The sequence below is a fragment of the Camellia sinensis genome, chromosome 12, assembly GCF_055761805.1.
Source record: "Camellia sinensis isolate YWXY chromosome 12, ASM5576180v1, whole genome shotgun sequence".
NCBI classification, from domain to species: Eukaryota; Viridiplantae; Streptophyta; class Magnoliopsida; order Ericales; family Theaceae; genus Camellia; species Camellia sinensis.
In genome coordinates, this window is record NC_138972.1 from 26,835,657 (window position 1) to 26,855,275 (window position 19,619).

At 35.8% G+C, this 19,619-nt stretch overlaps 1 protein-coding gene across 6 annotated transcripts in view; it reads left to right on the top strand.

Moving 5' to 3' along the window:
* The first annotated feature begins 276 nt into the window (after nucleotides 1-276).
* The window catches only part of LOC145804414 (rRNA biogenesis protein RRP5-like), a 28,089-nt gene continuing 8,746 nt past the window's right edge, over nucleotides 277-19,619 (top strand). Inside the window, exons 1-6 of one of the 6 annotated variants that reach the window (XR_014346086.1) lie at nucleotides 313-575; nucleotides 665-888; nucleotides 3,216-3,299; nucleotides 3,444-3,544; nucleotides 4,228-4,303; nucleotides 4,411-4,526. Coding sequence is in view for 4 of the 6 variants with exons in the window: in XM_082898164.1 (XP_082754290.1) it covers nucleotides 410-575; nucleotides 665-888; nucleotides 3,216-3,299; nucleotides 6,629-6,802 (648 nt within the window). In the remaining 2 variants the exon portion in view is untranslated. The other 5 variants (XM_082898167.1, XM_082898165.1, XR_014346085.1 and 2 more) reach the window with 5 other exon arrangements.

Here is a 19,619-nt window from a genome sequence, read left to right on the forward strand (position 1 = left end):
CTAATCAAATAAGGCAACTATAACAATTAAATTATTTAAATTAAAATAATAGATATGAAAATAAAATTTAAATCAAATTAGAAGGATAAAAAGTGTAATTAACACTTGTATTTATTTGATATATATATATATAAAATGCTTTAGACCACATGTGTTTTGTGCTTTTTTTTTTTTTTTCAATTGCCACCTCATTAATAATGGTATTGGTGATGATAAATTAATGGTCTATAGCATTGCTCTATATATATATATATATATATAAACATTATAATCAGCAGTTTTGTCTAAAACCCTTCTAAAGCCTCCTCCGCAGCTCGTGCTCTGTATTGGTTTGGCTTTAGGGTTTAAACGATCACTTGTCTCAAAACCCTAGAACGTGTTTGGTTGCTTAGAAAAATTTTCAGGTAAAATGGCACGACCTTCCAAGAAAATTTCAAACAAGAAATCTGAGCAGAAATTCCAGAAGTCATCTAAGAAATCATTCAAGCCCACAAGTAAAACAGACGAAACACAAGTATTGGCTATGCAACTCCAAGACGACGTCCCTGACTTCCCTAGAGCCACTGCCAGAGGTGGTTCGTGTATATATATATATATATTACATGTATGTATGTATGTATGGTTTTAAATTTATTTGTTGTTTTGTATGTGTTATTATTATTAGGTGGAAGTAGTTCACTTGGGAAAGAGGTCGATGAAGTTGATGGCGATGATGTTGATATGGAGTTTGAATCAGGAGAGAGGGAGTTGAATAATAATAATTATAAGAATAAGAATAAAAGGCTACAAAAGCGAAATCATTCAGCAGAAGAGGATGATTTGGGTTCTCTTTTCGGTGATGGCATTTCTGGAAAACTACCTAGGTTTGCCAATAAGATCACCTTGAAGGTAAATATTTGTTAGATAATTGATTGTTTGTGTTTTAAGTTATTATATGTATGGAGATAGATTATTCTATCATTAGTGTGTACTACGGTTGGTTCTCTCGGATGCTATGCTATTGTTGACCCATCCTTGAATCATTATTATAATAGGGTTTTGATGTATAATTCATTCAAGTTTTCTTTTGTATTGTTGCTGCGACATCTGTTCTAAATGTCTGATTTTCCTAGTTTAGGAACTGGATACTCGAGTTATATGCTGAAAACAACAATGTGGTTTCGCAAGAAAACAAACAAACAAAAAAAATGGAGAGTAAGTGGGGGAATAAAAGAGGAAATGCATGAAAAGAAACAAGATTAGTAATGACTCAAACAATTGACAAGTTCGATTGGAGTTAGCCTATAAAATTGCATAATTACTAAGCTGAATAGGGAATTCACTGGGTGATGGAAGTAATAAGATGGTTGTTAACAGCCGTACTTAGGTGCTAATAGTGCTATTTCATTAAACTAAATTAAGTTACTGTATTTCCAGACTTGGTGAATTTTTGTTTAGTTGTTTGACAGGCCGAAAAACTGAAATCTGAGAACCTTTACATCTGCAATCTTGCCTTCACAATACTGAACTGACAATGTTTCAGCTTCATTCTCAGTTTGATCTATGAATTTAAGGTGCTTAGATTCCTTGAAAAAGGTACAAATAACAAGGGTGGGTTAACTTAGTTGGTTACCCTGGTACATTTCTATTTGAGAGGTTAGGGGGTCAATCCTTGCATTGAGCAAGGATTGATAATTTCTTCCCGCTCTTTCCTAATATTGTTCTCTTCTCACTACAGGAAAAGTGGTCTACAACAACGTTTTTTTTGTGGCGTTTAGGGAAACGCCACTATAAATTAACGAAACACAACGTTTTCGAAAAACGTTGTGTCTGATCTCAGTGAAACGGCGCCGTATTGGGTCAATGTATTGACCATCAAAACCTCCGTCTCTTTGAACTCAGTCTCTCTTTCTCAGTCTCTACCACAACTCAGTTTCCCTCTCTTCCAAAACCCTCGATTTGAAGCTCTCACTCGCTCTCGCTCAGTTTCAAACACACACTCTCTCGCTCGCTCGCTCAATTTCTCATCCTCAACCCTCGATTTGCTCGATTGCAGATCCAAAACCCTCGATGGTTTGCACTTAATCGATCTCTGTCGCTCGCAATCGAACTCTCTAGCTATTCTTCATCGATCTCTGTCGCTCGAGGGCTTTGCTCTAGCTGTTCTTCATTGAACTCGAACTCGATCTGTTCTTCATCAAATCGATCTGTTCTGTTCATCATCAAATCGATCTGTTCTTCATCAAATCGCAGATCCAAAATCCAAAATCCAAAATCGATCTGTTCTAACTGATCTCTCTTGCTCTTAATCAGGTACATTTTTCATTATCTACTTTCTCATTGTCAAATCTGTTGATCTGTTCTACTTTCTCTGTAATTTTTTCGTTCTTTAGTTTAAAAAATTTGGATTCTATTTACTTAAAATGTTTGTAATTTCCGAAGTCTTAGTGGATTCTATTTACTTAAAATGTTTGTTTGTTTGTAATTTTAATTTGGATGTAGGAGACAATAGGTCACTTGAGCAAATTCCTATTGCTTGCAAAGATGCAATAGTAATTTTGTTTATGTTTGATCTTACTAGCCGGTGTACTCTAAATAGGTATGTTAATTATTTCATCATTAAATCAGTACTCCTTTTAATAGTGATACATACATAGTTTTAAGTTTAAAGAACCACTAATTTGATATAATTTTGTGTTTTCTGGATTATTACAGTGTTATTGGATGGTACAATCAAGCAAGAAAGTGGAATCAAGTACTAAATCTATCTTCTAAATTTGCATCAACTGGAATGTGTGGTTTAGATTATTCTATGCATTTTTCTGTAATATTTTTTTCTCCTATAGCAGTAGTGAATGGATAAATATAATGGCAACGAACAACATTATGAAAGTGGGTAGAACTTCATTTTGTTGATGGGGTCTTTACTAGTGAAGTGCCAAACATTTAAGATTATTAATGATCCAATCATATATTCCTCAAAAGAAAATAAAAAATAAAAAAATACAATAGAAAAAGTACTTGTTTAATGCAATTGTGGCGGAGAAAAAGATTTATGTCAATAATTTGATCATTAATAAGTGTGTTATGGATGATATCGACAGCAATCTCTATTTTTGTATTGAAAAGAATGAAGTTGCAGAATTTCATTATTTGGATACTATTCATTCTTAAAAGAGTATGAACATATTTTCATATAAAATTTTTAATTTTTTTGCTTTAATTTTTGTTTGCAGACGGCAATTCCTATACTAATCGGGACCAAATTCGATGATTTTGTTCAACTTCTGCTGGATTTGCAGTGGACAATTGTGACCCAGGTACAAATTCCTCAGCATTTTTTGTGCATAATTTGTTCAGCAGTATTAATTGACAAAGAAATCTGTCTTTTTTGAAATAATGAAGTTGATTAACTAATTTTGTTCCCAAATATTAAGGAAAGCTTTAATATGCAAATGAAACAGGACCCATATTTTTCATATAAAGTACAACTTATTCATCATCCAGTCTGAAGGTGGAATATTCAAAATCTTGGTTCATAGCTGCCCACCCCAAGTGCTAAGCAGTATGTCATCCAGTTTGAAATGGATTCAAAACGTGCTAAGCAATATGTCCTATCCTTCATTTCAATACTTTGGTTTCTTAGCTTTCTTACTCTTATTATGTGGCATCACCTTTAAAATTGCAAGGTTTGATGATGATCTTTATCCAAAGTTGTTCTATGGTTTATTTTTCGGTTTAAAATTGCAAGGTTTTATACTTGTTCTGGTGCAGAGAAAGATCTGCACCAGATTGAGAATCCTGTGCCTAGTCAGTAGAGTTCCCAATATTAGCAGGAACATAAATCAGCACGACTTTGTAATTTTGGTTATACATGACTAGGAAAACTCGTTCAGTGATCAGTGTCAAATTAAAGAAATTGCATGCTCTTCCCTGGTGGGACAATAGGTCCTACGTTTGATCAAAGTTCATTTGCTCTTGAACTGGAAATCAATATGTATGAGTGTATGGGTTTTAAAGTGAAGTTGTTTGATATTAGTTCTTTCAATTAGTAATTCAGATGTGGTGGCTTTAGGTTTTTGTGTGTGTGTGTGTGTGTGTATCGTTTATATGACTATACTATTGAATACATTAGGTAATTTGATATGAGAAGTCTGCAATCTTTAAAATGAGATTGGTGTTATCTGTAAAGACTATTAATTTGATATGTGAGTTGCTGCGGAATAAATATGAAATGCTGTTATGCAGGCAATTTGCTCAACGTTCACGGGTTCGGAAACTTCAATATATAGCTGAACTGGAAAGGAATGTGCAAGCTTTACAGGCATGAATTAGTTAAAAACTACTAAAAAAATTTGAAACATTTTTTTTGGGGAAAGTTGCTGTAGTTTATCATAATGTGCTGATGTTGGTCCTTATATACAATTACAGGCAGAAGGATCTGAATTTTCTGCTGAGCTTGAATTTCTCAACCAACAAAATCTTATTCTAACCATGGAGAACAAAGCCTTGAAGCAACGTTTAGAAAGTTTAGCCCAGGAGCAGCTGATAAAGTATTGTGAGTTTTCATACTTCTTGAAGCTTTTTGAATCATATTTGCTTCTGTTGCTTGGAAGCCCCCAACTCAGGTATAATCAATCCTACAAGAATTATGGGAATATTGATAATGGATGCTGTTTGAGGGTAATTGTGAATCTGAATTCTTAGATGATAATTGAAGATATAAACTGTATTGGAATGAGCATAAAGGAATATTGAGCTAACTGTAAACTTCCAGTGGTTTTTGCCTATATGTCATTGAAGCAGGGGAAAATTTTTGTTGTAGCATTACATAATTTTTAAAACATTTCTTTTACATTTACTGTAAGAAAACATTAAATTTCTGGGCGTTTTCTGCATGAATGCTCCTTGAACTGTTATAGGGTTGGGGAGGGGTGGGGGATCAAAATCAGTTTCTGATTTCTGTGGAATTTGATAGAGCTTCTTTTATTTTTAGTTTTTTAGTTGCATTACATCATTACCATTTTTGGTTTCTTGTAGACCTTTATTCAATAAAAAATATGAAAACTGCTAACCCAATTGTTGCACTACTTAGCTTTAGGCTCATTAACATAGTAGGTGGATTATGCTTGTTTCAGTCCATGCTTATTCTAGTTCATTTGTTCAGCTGGTTGTAGCCCAGGGTCTTCAATAACTTTAATACCTTGTTTCCTGGGTATGTTTGGATAGCTAACCTAAGTCTTGGGATCAGGAGACCTATTATTGAACTTATGCTTGGATAATTGTAGTAGCTGTGCTTGTTTGCATCCTTGTCAGCACAGCATAAGTGCTTGCTAAACAGAAAGATTTCTCTCTAGATTGTTGCACCATTGTATTACCTGGCTGCTTTTGATAAGTATTAGTTTTTTAAAATTAAGGTGAATGGTGGATTCGCTTTTCTTGAGAAAGTGACATCCTTCTGGATGCCCTTAGAAAGTTGGTGGACGTATTTTCTCATTGGATAATGTAGAAGATGTTATGCTGAGGTGAGGAAATGATAATTGGACAATGGCAGCAAATATAAACAACCTTCATTTGAATCTGTCTTCTGGTGGACAGAATTATAGTGACAGTTGTGAATTTTAGATAATCAAATTTATTAGGCAATCATTTATGATAAAACTATTTCTTTGTTACAATTAGAACGAAAATTTTAGCTGGGTTGATCTACATGTTTGTTGTCATTTGTTTCATTAGTAGAATCCAACATATATATCTTCCTTTATGATTGTTACTAGAGGTGGCATTGAGGTAGGTTATATATAGAAACTCACATGATTGATATGTATTGCTTCATTTTTTAAGAAAAATTGCAAGCAATTTTGCCATGTCATAATTTCTTTGTTGATAAATACACACATATAAGTGGTAGATAGGTTACATGCTTGAAAAGCTTTAATATCATTGGTATTGAAATCACTTGCATTACAAAATGTGCGACTTTGGAGCTTAGTAGCATAGCTATAAACACAGGACATTGACTTGACATGACTTGATGCGACATGGATTACATGACATTGCAAACCTTTAAAAAAGAAGACCCATCCATACTGAGGACACAATGCACAAGGCTCGCACTAAAGCAGGGTCTGGGAAGGGCAAGATGTACCCAGTCTTAACCCCCATTTTCGAGAACACATCAACATCTAAATATATGACAGTTATAATTTTGAACCATCTTACTTTTTGTGATAACAATTGCATAAAATGGAAATTGAAGCTTGGCAATTATCATATGGATAAATACATGTATGCTCTTTTTGTTTTGTTCACTTCACTTTTATTTATATTTACTTGTTCTATTATATGAGTGTTTATTGCATGCTTGACTTGTGGTGCCATGTGTACAAAGTGGAACTTTCTCAAACAAAGAAAAATGAATAGTAAAGGTTCGACACTACTGGGTGTACTCTTTGTTTTTTCAAGTGTGTTGGATGCAGGACTGTGTGCTTCACAACCAGTGTGGACACATTAAGCATATGAAAGAATGAGCGCTGTGGGGTTAATATATCCTTAATTTGTATTTTTTTGCGAGCTGCAACACAGGGCAGCAGTAAATTCTTTCACATATTTTCATCCAGAAACTAAGACAATTGAAGGGTTTATGCAGTGGAGCATGAAGTATTGGAAAGAAAAATTGGAAGGCTGCGAGCCTTGTGTCAACAACAACAACTGTCTTCTAGTCATAGACGCAACAAATAGTAGAGACCATGATTCACAATTTGCAAACCTCTCTTTGAAGCACAGGGATACCAGTTCTGGCCGTGACCCACTTCACATTTGAACATATGATGTAGCTAGAGAGCTGTGACCCACCTTGACTTAACAAAAATTGCTGTCTCCCTTGTGCCGGTGATGTTTGACCCGAGCTCTTTCACTCTCGGTACCTTTCATCTAGCAGCTTTACTTGTTTTCCATTTTGACTTTTGTTTCTGCTTTTCATTCTCTACTTGTATTTGCTCATTTAATTTAGTATGTGCACCTGGTAGTCATGCCACGAGCTTGACTCATCTGAGGTGGAAACTGAAAAGAATGATCAATGTTCTTCTCCACTGTATGTTCTACTGATTAAAATTCATAACTTTCCGTTCAAAATTTGCCCCCTTGCAAATTTATTGTCTCTTGGAATCCAATATAGTGCACAAATTTGTAGGGGAATTACTTGTAATGCATGCTGACAAGAATTGTTGTAAAATTTGTAATAAAAGCTATGCTTTCTCCAGGAATTTTTATTTATTTATTTATTTTATTTAATATGATGCATTTGGTTTATAGGTTGTCAATTAGCCTATTAGGCTCTATTGGTTATGAGATCATGTCGTTTCGGTATTTATGCATGCCCTTGAAGCTATGTTTGGATGTAAGGAAAATAATAGAGGGAAAAAAAAAAAAAAGAGTTGAAAGAAGTTGAATTCCTGTCTTTTATTTGGTAGAAATAATTTTTGAGAAATGGAAGTTGGAGGTTGTGGCTCAGCATTGAACCTCTAGATTTAACATTCTTGTATCAAGCTAAAATTTGTGTAGATTGTTGCCTAATTTCATGTGGTATTTGAAGTATCTGAAGTGTGAATTTGAATTTTGTTTTTTTGGATTTCATTATAATGTATTTGGCTTAGTCTAGTGGAAGATTTGTTTTTTCAAATTCATTATAATGCATATTTTCTAAAATGGTATGCTTTGGACATAATAATAATAATAATAAATAAATAAATAAATAAATAATTTTAAAAAAAAGAAAAAGAAAAAGAAAAAAAGTGGAGTTTTTGAAAAACGCCACTAAATGACGTCATGCTCACGTCACACGTTAGTTTGTGACGGTAATAGAAGCGGACGTCAACATTTTTGTGGCGTTTTAAAAAACGCCGTCTAATAGTTTTAGCGACGTTTATTAAACGATGCAAACCTATTGCGGCGGCCGTATCAACGGCGAAAATTTTAAACGCCGCTATAACTTTTTACGGCGCTTTTCAGGCTTTTAGCGGCGTTTTAAAAACGCCGCTAAAACTCGAATTTCCTGTAGTGTCTTCCCCAATATGGGGCATGTTTGTAGGTTGGTTGGTTGGTTAGGCTACTTGTTTCTTTCCTATTATAGGGGCTCTTCACTAGATTAGTTGTGGGGCTTCTATTCTATAGTTGTTGGACTATGTTTGCCCCTGATGTAATTCACTTCATATTGAAAAATTCTCTCTATCAATTGACCCAAAAAAAGAAAAAAGAAGAAGGGGGGAATGTTATATACATAGACACGTACATCCGTATGACTTGATCAAACTCAATCCATGTAAAATTTTAATTAATATATATTAAAGGGTGAATGAACCATGACCATAAAGTACTGAATACAAGGGGAGCTTAATTTCTAAAATTAAAGTTCTACTTGTGCTAAAATGGGAAAATAAAATTTACAAATCTGAGCCAGGTGGTTAGATTTTGTATTTCTTCCTTTAACTTGCCCCTGATTTCATGTGAAGTTAATGAACTACCCCGATGGAAGTTGTTGGATCAACTTGAGTGTCTAGGGTCTGCTAAACGTGTCAGCTGTGAGTCTTGTGACTACTTTTGCTATGCCCACTTGTTTTCTTCCTGATCATACTTTCTCCAACCCTACTTGTTTTCTTCCTGATCATACTTTCTCCAACCCTGATCATAATGTTATGATTGACTATATAGATCTTGTCCTGTCATACTATTTCATTTTCCCTTCTCTCGTTCCATATGTGAATGTTATCTATTATACTTCTTATTTATTTTTTTTTTTGGGTGAATAACTTCTTACTTCTTACTTCTTATTTATTTATTTATTTATTTTTGTGTATTTTCTTTCTTTATTTCTCTCTATTGAGACTGGGCAACCTGAGAATAGTACAGTGCGTGTAGACTTTATTTTGAAGATTTTAATAAAAATTGCATGAAATTTCAATAAATGCCTAATATTGTTTTCAAAAATTCTTGTAATTATTGGTACTGCTACTTTTGTATTTCTAGCTTATCTACACTTTGAAGTAAACTTCATAGATGCCATCTGTTAATAATTTAGCATCTTAATTTTGGATATATTTTTTTTCCATATTAATTTGCTGTCTAATTTAAAGTTATGCTTTCTTTGTGCATTCCTAGAATATTTCTCCGGGAATGAAGCTTTGGGGAGTCATTGCTGAAGTAAATGAGAAAGATATCATAATTAGTCTTCCAGGGGGCTTGCGTGGATTAGTTCGTGCAAGTGAAGCATTCGATCCTATTTCAGATAATAAAGTGAAGGTGGTGACTTGCTTCTTCTATAAAGAATATCCAAATAGTTCTTCCCTTGACATTTATTTTCTGTCTTTGTGCCATTATTATTCTATTGCTTTTGAACTAATTTTTCTCATTTAGATTTTCCCCCTCCTTCCGTACATTTATGTGTGCTTAAAATCGTTTGTTTTCATAATTTCAGTCTAAGAAGGTTTTATTTTCTATTATATCAGGATGTGGAGACTAATTTTCTTTCTAGCATTTATTATGTTGGGCAATTGGTTTCTTGCATTGTACTGCAACTGGGTGATGATAAGAAAAAGAGAAGGGGAAACGAAAGATCTGGCTTTCTTTGCGTCTTGCTTTGTTGCATAAGACCTTAACCTTGGATGTTATTCAAGAAGGAATGGTATGCATTTTTTCAAATGTTTCATTGAAGATTTAATTTTTCTTTTTGCAAGAAAATGACTCTGATACTAATATGATACTTTCTTCTTATTTTTGGTTCCTTCCTGTTTTCATTCAACTTTTTTTGACCACAATCCTATAACAAATGAATATTAATTTTAATAATGATAAATGTTACTAGTGAAAGGAAAAGGTGTAATAAAATATTTTGTGATGAGAAATTGAAATTTGATATTTTGTGAGTCGAGACATGTCACTTAAGACTAACGATGCCTTAACCTTAAGCCTAGGGCTTACAGACAATTAGTAAGGTACTTCTAATATGCTTATGTAAACGTGCTCAATATGCTCCTCTCTTGCGCGTCGCCTCCCTTGCTCTTGATGCCATGCTCGATGCCTTTTGTTTGGTGGTAGAGTGATTCTTTACTATAGTGTGTTTCACCTATGCTGCGTCCCCCCTTTTCCCCCAATGGCATCCAATGCTCCTACACTAGCCTAGGGACCTCTCTGGTAGAGTTTGTTCCACGATTACAGGGCAGTTGAGTGAGACCCTATGACCCTATGCAATACCTCTCAGGTCATGTGACTTGGTGGCTAGAATTAAAGGTTGATTAAGATGCTCGCTCCACTCTCCCTCGAGGGACTTGTGCTTTTGCTTGACTTAGAGAGCGAAAGAGATAGATCTCCAAAAGGAGATGACTCTATACCAAGATAAAGGCATGTGATGTGCTTTGTAAACATCTGAAATCTGTGTATTGGTGATTTGGCGGTCCTAGTAGTTGAGGTCCCACTATTAATGAGGTGTTAGGATAGACAAAGGCAAACCACCTGTATCTTGTACCCACTTAGGCATATGTCCTTGCTTTTTTGTGATGTAGAATCAGTGCAAATTGCACTCTACTAACAGGAGTGACTCTTGTTCTCAAATGTATAGCAACAAAAAAAGTGCATGTGACTCTTTCAGTTAGTTTTAAAAAGCTAGATGAGTGAAAAAATACGAGGATTTTACGGTTTTAAAAGTGAAACAAAGGGTTGGGTTTTGAGATTGAAAAATATGAGTTTTGGGGATTGGTTTGGGCTTGTTCCTACCTTGTGAACAATATCCAAAAAATAGGAATACATGTTTATTTTGCAGTTCTTTATAGGGTTGCACTCGTGATGTGAGATGTTTGAGGGTTAAAGTGCTTTAAATAAATCTGGTTATTGGAATCACTTTTACAAGCCTTTGACATCGCACCTCGAGTTTGATTGCCACCACACCCTCTAGCTTGGCCACCCTCTCCTCTGATTTCTTGCTTATCTCCACAGCTTCTAGCTTTGCCTTCTCATCTGACGCAATAGAAGTCTTAGGCCAAGATGCCTCTTGCTCAGCCACCTTGGGGGTCCTCTTGGAATCCTCTAAAGTAGTCAAATCATCAATGATATGCATCCTTTGTACACATTGAAGAAGACAGTCAATTAGTTGCTAACAAGGGAGAGGAAAGACTTAAATATGTACAAAAACACATTTCCATGGTTAGCATTTGGGCTATTCCCTTCATTATGTGGTTTCTTGAAGGAATGTTGTGGTTGGCCATGTCAAGTGGAAGAAGATCTTCGACAGATCGAAAGCCATCTCGCGTGAATTTACAACGGAGTTAGTGGTATTGATCAGTCGGCCAGTATGCATCAAAGGCTGTTCCCACAGCTCGGGCAACTCTTCGTTCCTTGCTCTTCAATATGGCATCAACTAGTTCTTCGCTAGTCTCCTTATGCCTCTTCGAGGACCTCTCGGTTTGGGGAAGGGGGGGACTTGTTTAGTTCAACCTCAGAATAAAATAAACGTTCTTCTCCTTCAGACAAATTTCTAAACAAGCCTCTCATACTACCTAGTCTAAGGAAAGGCAAGAGAGCTGTTCCTTGTGTAGATGTGGAATTGAGAACTTTGGTCTCCAAATCAAGCATCATTCTTTGCTTCAGCATGGTTATCTCCTTAGACAGTGCTATTGGGAGCTTGGCTCGAAGAACGGGTTGGAACAAAAGAAGAGGCACTTGTTGTCTAATCGAGTTGATGCTTGTCTTTATGCTCAGGAGACTCTTGAAGATAATCAGTACTTTAACTTTCTTTGTGATAGTAAACCTGTAGATTTGTATGTAACCGAGCAACTCTAGAGCTAAACGTTTTTTGTATTGAAATGTGGCCTTGATCGCTTCTACGTTCTCCGTGGTCGGCTGCCTCGTGTCAACTAGAACCTGAAAGGGGAACCAAACGAGTGACTTAGGCAAAATAATCAAGAATTTGAGATTAAAGGAGAGGTCAGTCCAAGACTTGGATGGCTATCGACTTGTGGTAGCCTCTCTATTTGGTCCTTAGTATCGGCTGAAAACTCCCAATTTCTCCTAACTTGAAGGAAGTCATCATTGTGCTTGTCCTTTACCAAAGAGCTTGGTAACTAGGTGCAACTCGGCCGATCAGACACACAAGTAATATGTAACTTGGCCGACCAAACACACAAGTAATATGTGCTATAATCCTTGTTGTGGAATAAACCATTGCAATGAAAGATGTCCCAGATTTCAAGGTTAAGTCTGAGCTTATGATTAAGGGTTGAGATTCCACAGACTATCCTAATGACATTAATAGAGACTTGCATCGAGGTAAGCATGACTTGATGGAAAAGCTGATGCAACCAAGTGTCTAATAAGAATCTAAGTCTGCCTTCAACAATGGATGCTATAAGGAAGGCGACTGTTGATTTGGCCCCCATCTGTTTAGCATCCATCATTGCCAACGATAATGTGACGTCATTGGCAACACTGTACTCATGATGGAATCGCATCATAGCAGCGGGAGTATCCACCTTACTCTGAAACTTGTCCATGGCGTTGAAACCTCACAAAGCACGGAAATAATAAACGGCGGGGAAATCATGGCAATAGTCACTAGAATCAATGGCGGACATCGAGAGAAACCAGAACAATATTGGAAATCTAAGGAACTAAGTGCGACTAGGAATCAAAGCTAGTGAGGAAGGACGACTTACAACAGATGGGCTCAAAGTTGGGGTTGGAACAGGCTTGTTGGAGCGGAATGATGGAATTGGAGTGAACAAAATCTGCGAGAGAGCTCTAGATCATTAGAAAGGGGAAGACCTTCTTGGAAGGAAGATGTAGTACTCATAGCTTTTGAACTAGAAGAGACATCCGAGTGTATTGGGAAACCAAAGGGTGTTATTTATTACTATCATTACTTGTTGGGGAAGATGAAAAAATACAACGGATCGTGTCACATTGAGCAAATCAAGCGATTAAGGACAGGTTGGCTTCACCAATCGAAAAGCGCCACGTGTGCACAAGCAGTACACAAACGGATATTTGTGTCTGACCAGGGGGATGACTGAGCTAAGGAGGTAGACACTTAATATCACAAGGAGATTGCCCCTGAAGTTAGCTTCCTCTTCACTAAGTCCCGGTGTTTTAAAAGGCGCTCGAGTTGCAATGAGGAGCAACCTTGCGCTTCGAACAGGTCAAGGCGAGGCGCAATATGGAAGGCGCAGCTTAGGTGCTGAGGCGAGGGATTTTTTTTTTGAGGCGCGAGGTGTGGGATTTTTTTTGAGGCGCAAGACGTGAGCTCATACCTATTTTTCTACTCCAATTGTTGATTAAGTGCTTTTTTTGTGAGTATACCCACAGGGATTCAAAACTCTTCAATATAAAATGACAAAACGTGGTCAAAAGAGAGTGAAAAGTGATAAAAGATTGAATGTTATGCTTTATATCTTTCGTTGGATATATTTCTAGTTTTTAGATTATTGAATGTTATGTTTAAAGATTATTGGAAATGGTTATGATTTCTGAAATTTTGTATATATTAGTTATGTTGAAAAGTTTGCCTATTTTATAATTTTGCTTTTCTTCTACTACTTGTGCTTCGCTTTGGTGAGGCGAGCGCCTTGCCTCGTGCCTTGTGCTTAGGCTATAGGAGACCTTGTCGCCTTGGTGCGCCTAGAGCCTTTTAAAACACTGCTAACTACAAGTGAAAGCTAAGGGGCAAATGAAGGTGGTTAATATGACCGAGGCAAGGCCTAGATTGGGCCGAACTCGTCACATGGGTTAAGCCCAACTAGCCTGCGTATGTGGTTAGATAAGGGCATAGGCCAAGTACACGAGATGGGCTAAACCTAGTCTAGCACCCTTGGACCGAGCCGAGCTTTGGGCTAGGGCTATGGCTAGGGCTAGGGCTAGATATCGTATATTGGAATTAGGGTTGTGCGTCAAGAATGTTAGAGTTGGTCCAGCCACTATTTGGGCCAAGATAGGCAATGGCCGAGCATCTGTAACTGGATCAGACCACTAAGATTATCATATTGGCCAAGCACAGAGTGGTTAGTGTGGAAGAGCTTGACCGTACAACTAAGGGAGCACTCCCAGAGAGAGAGGGCTACCTTTTGGACTAAGTAACAAGGTCTTGTCCTTGGACTCAACTCAAGGTTGTAACAGAGGAATACATGTCATCAAAATCCCCAGGTGCTGGATTAAACAATTAGGGAAGAATCTTGCGTCACATAATAGGTGAGCTCACATGAAGGATGTGCCTAACAGCATTGTGGTTCCCGCACTTAGGAATGATGATGACTAGTGCTAATTGTGGTAACCCTAGTCCTAGTGTTGTGAAAGGCGCACTTAGGCGTAGGGCGCAACTGGTGTCTTGAAGGGACCCAAGGCGAGGCACGTTGAATGAGTTGTGCGCCTTGGCCAGGCGCTGAAAGGCGCAAGGTGTGAGCCTAAGAGGGCTTTTTTTGTTTTTGCTTTTGTTTCTGATGCTGATCTAACAGCTCTGATCTGTGTTCAAAAGGTTCTAACCCATAGGATTACAACTCATACAATACAACTCAACCCAAATCAGTCAACAACTTAAATCCCTAATCCATTGAAGAAATCTGTGTCGTCTTCTAGGCTCGTTTCTCTCGACTTCGACTTCGATTTCGATTGAGGACTTCAAAATCTTGAAGTCAGTTCTTCTTCTTCTTCTTCGTTAGTTGCTGTTAGGTGATTCGATTCAATTTGATTCGACTTTTTTTTTTCCCCCTTGCTCTTTTTCTTCGCTGGTTGCTAGGTGACTTATTTTTTCTCCCCTCCTCCCTCCCCTTCTACTTTGTTGCTCTCTGTTTTTTTCTTTTCGACTTTGACTCTCTCTCTCTCTCTCTTCTTCTTCTTCCTCCTCTTTGCTCTATTTTTTTTCTTTTTCTAGCTTCTTTGACTCTCTCTCTCTCTCTTCCCTGCTTCTTTGCTGGGCAGGGTTCTTCTCTCTCTTCTTTTCTGTCTATTGCCGGGTTGGGTTTTTTTTCCTGTCATTTTTTTTTGCTTCTCTGTTTCATGGAATAATGCAAAAACGAGAATAATAGCTGTTTGTATAAGCAAGCACATGTCTTCTTTTTTTATTCTATGGTTTGAGAATTATTCGATAATTTGCCTTGGTTACTTTCTTCTTCTTCTTTTATTTATTTTTAATTTTTTAATTTTTTAAAATAATTTGTCTTAGTACTAGTATGAGTCATTAGTCTATGTTAATTTATTTATTTTTTACTAAGACTGCGTGCCTTGCTTCAATAAAGCCCGCACCTCACCTTGCGCCTAGGTCCTAAGAGACCTTTAGTGACTTGGTGCGCCTTGAGCCTTTAAAAACACTGCCTAATCCTCTATAGCAGAGGTATGCCAATACTCAAATTAAATCCTCCCTTTTCAATTACCCATGAAAAAATAAGACTCAAGTATTATTGCTAAATTATTAATTATTATGTGTTCTTTTAGCTCTTTATTTTCTAGCTTTGAAGTTGTAAAATAAAAATTTTATTCCCTTATTTGCCTATATGACAAAGGAGGCTAGGTAAGGCACTCTTTTTGGTTTAATGTGGAGTCTGTTTCTTGCGAAATTGTGTTTGAGTTGAACACTCTACTCTTAACCATAGCTTTTGTTTATCTCTCATGCTTATGTTCTGGTATGATTTTTTTTTTTTTTCTTTTTCTAATTGTGTATGATTTACAGGTTATCACTGCATATGTGAAGAGCATTGAAGACCACGGCTATATACTTCATTTTGGATTGCCTTCATTTACTGGGTTTATGTCGAAAAATAGTCAAGCTGGTAATCGCTAGTCATCCTAGCATATCCATTCTAGTCACTTTTTGTCCTTTAATTAATCTTTGTTACATCTTTTTTTATAAGTAAATATGTATTAGAAAAAAACAAAAGGGCAAAGGATACACAACCTGTATTCAAGAGTATCAAAGAAGGTTTGATGCCAAGTTGAGCTCCTGATGAAATCTACAGTAGACGAGGATTGACAAAAAATCTTTTACACCAACAAGGAAAACTATGCAAAAGACAAATCTTGAACATAAAAGTTGCTAACACTGTCATCATAAAAAATGCACCCATTTCTTTCTTTTCATAATACCACAAAATGCAGGGAGAAGCTTTCAATCAAGCTCTCTTTGTTCTCCTCCATTTGCAGCATTCCCAACTTTCCAACAACTCTCTTAATCAAGCAGGGATAACTCAAAGAACCCCAAAAATGTTCTAACAACAAATCCCAAAGCTCCCTAACCTTCTCGCAGTTGAAAAGCCAATGATCCAGAGCTTTGTTATCAGGATCTTACGATTCACGATTCGATTAACAATTTTTACAAAATCGATACAAATCTATGGATGAATCTATTTTGGAAGTGAGTCTCTAGTGAATCGCGCAATTCACAATTGATTTACAATTTGATTCACTTTTTATAATTCATGCAATTTTTGAAACTATCATGTTTGACATATTTCAATTTTTTTCTTCATTTTTTTAGTTAAAATGACATAATACAACTTCTCATAGGGTTTAGTGCGAAATAACCAATATATATACATGAATTTTTTTTTTTTAGATGAGGGAGTTTTTAATAGGATCCAATTAGATTTAGTCAGATCTAACATGTTTTTAATATTTTTTTCTCTCTTTTTTTTCTTTTTTTTTTTTCCCCTTAAAAAAAAAGCAGAATGTATATTCTAAAAATGTTTAAGGTTAAAGTAATTTCCAATATGAATTCATCTATTGCTATTTTATTGAAATAAATATATTTTAATATTACATGGATGAGGTTAGTTAAACCTAATGGTTCTACAAGTTCGTTATTGTTGGGTCATTGTTACTTGTAAAGGTATATATGATTATGAAATATCAACATCATTGTTAAGTTATTGTTTCTTGAAAATTAAGAGTTGATTTTAATTGAATAGATTGCTGAAATTGCAATAAAAGTATAGGGGACAAGTAGGGCTTGTTTAGGATAATATATGGTTAAGAGTTTAAGCATGAAAAGATGAGATTTGGCACTGTTTAGGGGTTGTTAAAGTACAGAAAATACAAAAGGGAAAGAAGGAGAAGAAGAAGATAGGTTACGGAATCACTCTTAGAATCTTTTAGGCATTACACCTAGCATTTGATTGCATCACACAATCCGTGAAGAAGCTTCAAAAGCTTTGAAAATTTTCTTAAATATCAAATCTATTGAATTAGAAGAATTACATGACTTCATATAGACTTTAAAGACGTCCTATTCCAACTATAACAAGAAAAGTGAACTACTAAAAATTCTTTTACTTTCGAAACCAATTTAAGACCAAATAAGAAAATATGAATAAAATCCAATTCAGTAACTTGACCCACAGGCCAACCCCTACAACCCATGTTAGCAAATATGAAAATTACCAAAATACCGCTGCCTTAAAATCCTAGTAAATTAAAACTAGTCATAAAATAAGACTAATAATACTAGAGACATGATTATGTATCGATTTTTTTTTGAAATCATCCTAATTTTCAAGTATCATCGCTTATTTAAATTTACTCTTCCTTGAGCATTTTATACTCAGCATCATGCTAGCTGGATGGAAAAGGCAATATCTATATAAGAGATTAGAATCACTCTTATTAAGGGTTCCCTAGCTTGCTTGCCTACATTGTGTATAGGGGGCTTTCATCATTTTTGCCTTTTTAATCTAGCCTTGTTGGGTAAATGACTTTGGATATTCGGAGAATAGAAAGACAATCTATGGAGAAGGGTGACGATTGAGGATGGTCTGACTTTGTCAAGCACATGAGCTTTGTGGTGATGGTCATAGTGACCTTGGATCTTCATAGTGTTGTTGTGAACTAGGAAACTTTGATAGCAGATTACATGAGACTCAGGAATGGTTTGGAAATATCTCTCATTAGATTGCTTTAGGACTAGTAATTGGAGGCTATAAATTATTTCTTTGAGCTTCTATACAGAATTACTGTTCATAGGAGTAAGATTGGTGGAATCATGGGAATGGGATTTTCATGGTAAAGTCCTATTATTCTCTAACATTTGGTAGGGTGAGGATCTTATTTCCTTTTGAAGTGATTTGGGAGTTGGGAGCGCCAAAAAAGGTGGCATTCTTTGTATGGATGATTGCGTCAGACTCTTTTCTTACTATTGATAAACTAAAGAAGAAAGGATATAGGCTCACCAATCGCTTTATTAGTGTTGTGCTGCTTATGTTAGAAAGAGGAAACAATAAATAACTATTCCTTCTATTGATAACCTAAAGAAGGCAGGGTATATACATACCAATCATTGTCATTGCTTATATGAGAAAGAAGAGGAAACAATAAATTAGGAGTGTTAGCAGAGTGTCAGTGTCTGACATGACACTTCTTTCATAGAAGTGTTCCTACTTTTTGTGGATATATGGGAGCTTCTATTTGCACCCCAAAAAGTAGAATAGGCGCCTCAATTTAATGATATATTTTTTTATTACTATTAAGTCCCTATTTAAAATGACCAAAAAGTACTTGACTTTAGAAAAAGTGTAAATAAAAGTGTTTTGAAAACCCCATTCATCATCAGCCCCAATATTCATTTTCTCTATTCTTTTCCTACTTTTATCACTTTGCATCTTCATACCCAACCCTAACCCAACCCTATTTATTTTAATTCATCATTCTTGTATTCTATTTCATATTGAAATCAATCATGGACAATAAAGAAGACGTTTCCAAGCAATTTTCTATAGAGAAATTAAGTTTTTAATTGTTGTTCATCATTTTTCGTAGGTTAGTTTTCCGAATTGATTTGACACTGAGTATCCGAACAAACTTCACATGTTTGGAATTAAGTATCCGGACAAAATATTTTGTTCAGCACTGCGTATCCATATGAAACAACTGGCCGGAATAAACTTCACGTGTTTGGAATTAAGTATCCGGATAAATATATTTTGTTTGGCACTGAGTATCTATATGAAACAATCGGAATCAATTTTCTGTGGTTTGGGCTTGAGTATCCAAATAAACTTCATATGTTTGGAATTAAGTATGCGGTCAAATATATTTTGTTCCGCACTGAGTATCCATTTGAAACAATTGGGACCAGGTAGCCGCCGGTTAGGGGGTGTGCACGGTGCGGTTCGGGCAGCTTGAGAGTAAAATTATAAACCGAATGGCGGATTGACAGATTGATAGATTGGTAAATTGCGGTTTGAGTGGTTTTGGATGGATTGGCAGATTGAAGAATATTTTAGCCAATTATCAAGTTTTTGCATAATATATAATACTAATTTGCATAATATTTTTCATATATATGACACAAACTAATTTTACATAATAGTTTTCATATATATAACTACTAATTTGTAATAAATTTCACATGTTAAATATCTTTGACACTCATTTTTACTTTGATATTTTATTATAGGTTAAAAAATATATATGTATTAATTATAGCGGAGCAGAGCGGTTTCGAAGGCGGATTATAAATTTTAAAGTTTAAACCGCGGTTAGCGGATAATGTGGATCGATGCGGATCGGTGCGATTTTAACGGATTGGGCGATATTTTGCATAGCCCTACCGCTGGTAGATGTAGGAGTAGTAGTTTGCTTTGATAGACGGATTGCATAGAGGAGTAGAGAGAGAC